Source organism: Equus przewalskii, chromosome 1 (genome assembly GCF_037783145.1).
Source record: "Equus przewalskii isolate Varuska chromosome 1, EquPr2, whole genome shotgun sequence".
NCBI classification, from domain to species: domain Eukaryota; kingdom Metazoa; phylum Chordata; class Mammalia; order Perissodactyla; family Equidae; genus Equus; species Equus przewalskii.
The window spans coordinates 155,660,563-155,667,389 of record NC_091831.1 but is presented as its reverse complement, the minus strand read 5'-3'; the positions used below and the strand labels follow the sequence as shown (position 1 = coordinate 155,667,389).

The following is a 6,827-nucleotide window of genomic DNA, read 5'->3' as shown; positions in this document are numbered from 1 at the left end:
ATGTAAATATATTAATTTATTTGGTTTCTGAGTTCAGATAATGAGTTCTGCAACATAATCCATTTGCTCTTTGGTCCGTACATTTGGACAGTTCGTAGTGAGAGTTCAAATTGGAAGAAGTATCACCCCTATAATCCAAAAAATATCTCAATTTATTTACCTCCTCAGTTCAAATAGAAATAGTTGGAATAGTAAGAAATTATAGGTGTGTATTTGTATACATTTAGAGAGAGTGAGACACAGAGGGACAGAAAGAACAAGGTCTGTAATCAGAGGACTTACTCTGTCAATCAAAAATGGTAAGAAAATGGTAAAATTTATTACAATACCCACCTCTAATTTGTGATACCAGATAAGATGATGACTAGAAAATAACTTCAAATTAATTACTATTTTAAAATATGACAAATATTTTACATTACTTTAGTATTTTTTACATTTTTGTATTTATCAAGTTGATTGGAAGAAGTATGAATTCCATAGACATATTTTATAGGAAAAGAAAAGAATTCTATGATTATAAATAATTTTACTCTGAATCAAATAAGACATTTCATAAGCAAAAGACAAGGAGTCCAATTCTCCTGTTATCTAAGATGGTTTGTTTACTGTTATAAAAGCAAATCCTGTCAAAAGGAAGAAAATGTGTCCTGTGATATTTCAGACATAACGGTACTTCACAGAGGAAGGTACGCTAACCTGGCTTTTATTATGGGCTGTTATTTATCACAAGGGGGAGCTGGGAGACCTACAGGAACTCACTTGTCGACTCAGTTTTTGCATTGCTGATGTTACCTCTTTATTTCTTAAGGTGTAGATCAAGGGGTTTAAGAGAGGTGTGAAAACAGTATAAAATATTGAGAGAAGCTTATCCACTGGGAGGTCACTAAAAGGCCAGGCATAAATAAAGATGCAGGGCCCAAAGAAGAGGGTCACCACAGTAATATGGGCAGTCAGAGTGGCCCTTGCTTTGGCCATGCCCACTGAGGAATGCCGTCGCACAGTGACCAGAATGACTGTGTAGGAAGTCAGCAAGAGCACAAAGGAGCTCATGGCCATTAAGCCACTGTCTGAAAGCATCAGTACCTCAAGAGTAAAGGTATCGGTGCAAGCAAGTTTGATAACCAGGGGAAGGTCACAGAAAAAACTGTCAACTTTATTGGGGCCACAGAATGGAAGATTTACTGTGAAGACCAACTGACTTACCGAGTGCAGAACACCAATGAGCCAGGAGCCCACCACGAGGATTGTGCACTTGCGCACATTCATGATGGTTGCATAATGCAGGGGTCGACATATGGCTACATATCTATCATATGCCATGGCCACAAGAAGCATCATCTCACCACCAGCAAAGACATGTAGAAAGAATATCTGGGCCATGCAGCCCTCAAAAGAGATGGTCTTATGGTCCATAAGGAAGTCAACAATCATTTTGGGTGTGGCAAATGTGGACAGACAGACATCGATGCAGGAGAGGTTACCAAGTAGGAAGTACATGGGTGAGTGTAGAGCAGGTTCAGAGACGACTGTGAGCACAATGAGGAGGTTCCCCAGCACAATGGATAAATAGAAAAGTGTAAAAAGTGCAAAATAGAAAAGTTGTAGCTCTTGAGAACCTGAAAGACTGTGCAGTACAAATTCAGTCACTCCTGAATTATTGCCTTGGTCCATGATTTCAAATTTCTGAAATCAGATCAGAAAAGTTCCTGTAAAGTGAAGTGGAAATAACATCGCAGGATTGTGAGAGTAAATGAGCAAAGTCAAGCCTGGTATCAAATTCCATTCAACACACTTATGTACATTAGATCCTCATTAGCACACAAAATACACATTGCATGTAATCATTTATTTTGTAATGACTCTACAACCTTGGCTTTCACCTCTGCCTCCAAGTGTGATAGCTATTATTCTAAAAATACAAATTTATACATCACCTCCACAACTTTAAAATTCCTGATAAATAAGAGAGTTAAGCTCTAGAGTCATACTGACAGGTTGCAAGTGCTATCTCTTGTAATTCTTAGTGGTGTGATCTTGAGCACATTAATTAAACTGTCTGTGCTTTTGTTTTCGCATCTGTATATTGGGGGAAATAATAGTAAGTGGCTCACAGGATTGTTGTAAAGATTAAAAGAGTTGTAATTGATGAAATACTTACAACAGTACCTGGCCTATAATAGATGTTCAATGGATGTTAGGTACTATGTCTTTGGTGCATCTATGATGAAAATATTTGCAGGTATAAATTAACATGGTACGTAAAATATCAAAGTACATACTCATCTTACTTAAGAAAATGGCTATTTCATGCACTTTAGTGGTGTCTGTTTACATTTAAGCATGTTAATATTATTTGTTACTTAATATCACATTTTTCTCTTTTTAACTAGAAATTTCCTAATTTAGACTCCTTATAAATGCATAATGACTCTTCTTCACCCAGTGACTCTGAATTTGTGTGAATTTAATAAATTTAATTTGTGTGCTCTTCAGTAATCAAGTACAAAAAAGGATATCATATTTGCTATTATCAACCTGTCTTCCCTATCAATTTATGCAAACCTATTTTATGATTCTGAAAGAAGTCATATTTTATTCTTTGATTTTTAATTGTCCATTGCTCATAGATGGTGTTCAATATTTGGTGATCCAAATATACAAAAAATGCAATGTTTAGTTTCATATCAGCTAAAAGAGAACTGCTTTTATTTTACAGGCTAATTATCCCTGTGCGTTTTGGAGAAAACTCTTAAAAACAAAGAAACTCTGCTTCTTAAGAGTCTCTGATTATTTTCTCTGAGAGATAGATAATCCCATTTTGATAAACTGCAAAGTTTGAATTTAGTATGAAAATTCATGTTGAAAGGTAATTTTGAAGAAAGTAAACAGGAGGCACATTAAAACATATCTGATTGCAGCAACGTAGGGAACCATACCTTTAGAAAGGTGACATCCAAATTTTTTTCATTGTGCTCTTCTAACAACAGAAAGATTGTTACCATGTACATTTATTTACCTGCGACTTATATGCATATATCACTACACTAATATATTACATGCAATATAAAATATGATTAAAATTTAAGAAAGAAATATTTTATACATGGAAAGAGAACTTTAAGTATTTTTCTCACACTCAAGCAGCTTACCTGCTTGGGTATGTATGCCCTACTTTGGATTCTACTGATCGAGAAAAATAAGTGGCAACTAGGAGAAAATATTCACAAATAATATATCTAATAAAAGGTTAACATCTAAAATATATGAAGAACTCATACAACTCAACAACAAAAAAATGAAAATCACAATCAAAAAACAGGCAGAGGATATGAACAAACATTTTTCCAAAGAAGATATACAGATGGCCAACAGACACATGAAAGATGTTCAACATCACTAATTATTAGGGAAACGCAAATCAAAACTGCAATGAGATATCACCTCACACCCGTCAGAATAGCTATTATTAAAAGACAAGAAAGAACAAATGTTGGAGAGGATGTAGTGAAAAGGGAACCCTCATACACTGCTGGTGGGAATGCAAACTAGTGCAGCCACTATGGAAAACAATATGGAGATTTCTCAAAAAATTAAAAATAGAACTACCATATGACCTAGCTATTCCACTTCTGGGTATTTATCTAAAGAACATGAAAACACTAATTCAAAAATATATATGCCTCCCTGTGTTCACTGCAGCAATATTCACAATAGCCAAAACTTGGAAGCAATCTAAGTGCCCATCAACAGATGAATGGTAAAGAAGAGGTGGTATATATACACAATAGAATACTATTCAGCCACAAAAAAATGACGAAATTGTGCCATTTGTGACAACATGGGTGGACTTCGAAGGTATATGCAAAGAAGAACAAGTCAGACAGAGAATGGCAAATACTGTATTATTTCACTCAATGTGGAAGATAAAACAAAAAAACAAACATATAGATATGGAGAATAAGTTGGTGGTTACCAGAGGGGAAGTGGGTGGGGGTAGAGCAGAAGGAGTAAATGTACACATGTGTATGGTGATGCATGGAAACAAGACTTTTAGTGGTGAACACAATGCAGTCTATACAGAAGCAGAAATATAATGAAGTGCACCTGAAATTTATGTAATGCTGTAAACCGATGTGACCTTAATGAAAAAAAAAAAAAAAAGAAAGAAACGAAACGAGAAAAGAAAAGTAGGTGGCTCTTTTCCTGAAGTGAAATTTCCAAAAAGCCTGTCTTGGGGAAAGTAGACAGAGTTAACTCATAGCATGTAGCACTCCATTTCTGGAAGAGAAGCCAAGAAAACTTTGTTGGGCAAAATAATTGACTATTGTTCCTCTGTCTCTACTCTTTTGTTCCCCAATTCAGGGTCTCTCTCCCCTTTTGACTCCTCCGTTTTAAGAACCCAAGGTCACCATGTTCCTTTCTGCAGACGCCTAGTGACATGTGTAGTCAGATGAAATAATATTCTTAATTATCCAAACCTCTGTTTCTTTATCTGGAATTAAGGAAAAGTACTAGAGGGATGTGGAACTCATTTGCTAAAATCACCTCTACAGGAATCTCCTGTTATTGTTATATAGGTAGAAAAGCTTATGAAGACCTACCCCAAAGTGTTGACAGTGGTTATCTCTGGCTGAGAGAATGCAATAAATTTATTCCTTACACATTTCTGTATTTGCTGAGTTTCTTGTTCTGCAATTAACATACATTATCTTTTGAACCAGAAGAAACCAGTAAAGCTCTTTGTAATTGATAAGGTTCTATCTTTTATTTTAGAAAAATCAAATAAGTAATGAGATGGCATAAAACTATATTTAATGAGAACACAAATATAATAACATAAAAAATATATATCACTGCATACACAGTGCATATTATTTTATAACTTACCACTTTTTTATGTTTTATGGCATTTTTTATGTTTTTGTGGGATTTTATTTTTTTATGTTTTTGCACTATTTTATTAGATGGATGTTTTCAGTTTTCCCTATCGTTAACATATAATAACCTTTCTTTTATTTAACTAAAACTCTATGGCTATACATAATTATTTATTTAGGATACATCATTATAATTATGCACTTATGAGATTTTTAATTAATGATACCAGAACTTATCTCATGGAAATGATGCATGAGAATGTCCATTCTTCATTTCTTCCCTTCTTAACAAGACAGTTTATGTTTTTCTTTGTTTACTTATTTGCTAAATGAAAATGCATCTTATTGATTTTTCAGTGCATTTAATGATTATTAGTGGAGTTGATCATTTATTCATGAATTTATCATTTGTATGTTTTTACTTCACAATTGCAGTTCATGTCTTTTGCCCATTTTTCTGCTGAGCTCTTCCTCTTTTCAATGTGTACTTATGAAGAAAGTTTACATTAAAAGTATTATCTTTTTTACAAATATTCCACAAATATTTTAGTTTGCTTTGTTTCTTTTAATTTTGTTTACATTATACTTTCAATAAAATTGTTTAAAATATTTAAATAAATTAAGATCTATAATTTTTCCCAAAACATTTCTGCCTTTGTTGTCTTGCTTAAAATGTTTTTGTACAATTATATTCATTATTTCAAAAATGTAAAAAAAAGTCCTATTAATTAATAAATTCAGTATTTAAACAAAACTTTTTAAATATCGATTGCTATGGAAAATACATATTAAGTGAGTACTTAGGAGCGAAAGTTTAAGAAGTCTCATCTTCAAATGCCACCTTTGTTTGACAAGGGAGGGTGCCAGTGTTGGGTGGGAGTGATTGTGAAGTTTGGCATTTCTATGGAAATCAAAGCCTTATACTAAAGAAAATGAAATTTGTCATGGAAATTACTATCTCTAAAGGGCTGAAGAAAGGTAAGGAATGAAGTTTTTCAGCATGCATCTGAAATAACTCTACAAAATTTCTAGCTCATATAGCTGGGCTTCTTTCCTAATATCAGGCTAAGGAGCCTTATAAATAAGCTAATCTCTTTTGCATATTGTTTGTAATTGGAAATATATTATCCCTAGCTTTAATCTCTTAAAATAAGCCAAGCATTACTACAGGATTTGAGAGAAAGACAAAAATCCTAGAGGTGGCATTAATCAGAGGGCAGTCTAAGACATTCTTGTTTATTATCCAAAGAAGGACCAAACACCAACTAACTCAAAATAAAAATTAACTTACTAAAAATTTTACTCTTCATTTAGCTGCCATTTATTTTAAGATTAAAAAAAAACCTAGAATTACAATCTTGCAAGTGATTGAATTGGATTGTAAACTCCACGAGGGAAGGAATGAAGCCTTTTTTCCTGATCACAATTAAGCCTGTTTCTCACAAAAGGGCCTGTTTATAAAAGGTACCAAAAGCTTTGCCAAATTAGTTAGCATATTGAAGAATGATCATATGAATAATTCTGCGTATGCATGGATGAATACAGTAAAGTTTTGGTAGGAAGGATAACTACTGATTAAATATATTACATTGTCATTCTGTCTTTGTTTATAGACAAAGAAACAAAGCCACAGAGATCATTCGATCATAAATGATTAATTAGATTTTCTGAACATCAAAACATCATTTTTTTTAAGTCCAACCCACATTCCATCATCTTGAAAGCATGACTTCACTGAAGGATAAAAGGAGGAAGAAAAAAAGAAAGAAAGAAAGAAAGGAGGTAGGGAAGAAGGGAGGGAGAAAGAGCATTTTTAGACTGATTCTATTTCTTCCTCATAATTCTGCTAATTTGTTGAACATTAATAAGTCCTCTAAGCTGTAAAATAAAACTCATTTGATTTGTTTGTCTTACCATATGTCAGCACATTTTATCTATTTTGTAGCT

At 33.4% G+C, this 6,827-nt stretch overlaps 1 protein-coding gene across 1 annotated transcript; it reads right to left on the bottom strand.

The window, feature by feature from the left end:
* Positions 1–726: 726 nt before the first annotated feature.
* LOC103559891 (olfactory receptor 4K15-like) lies at positions 727–1,674 on the bottom strand. The gene has a single exon (XM_008533705.1). The coding sequence runs from the start codon at positions 1,672–1,674 to the stop codon at positions 727–729; it is 948 nt and encodes a 315-aa protein (XP_008531927.1).
* Positions 1,675–6,827: the final 5,153 nt, after the last annotated feature.

Excerpts from the sequence above, each read along its gene's own strand:
- LOC103559891 (XM_008533705.1), bottom strand. The coding sequence starts at position 1,674 with ATGGACCAAGGCAATAATTCAGGAGTGACTGAATTTGTACTGCACAGT.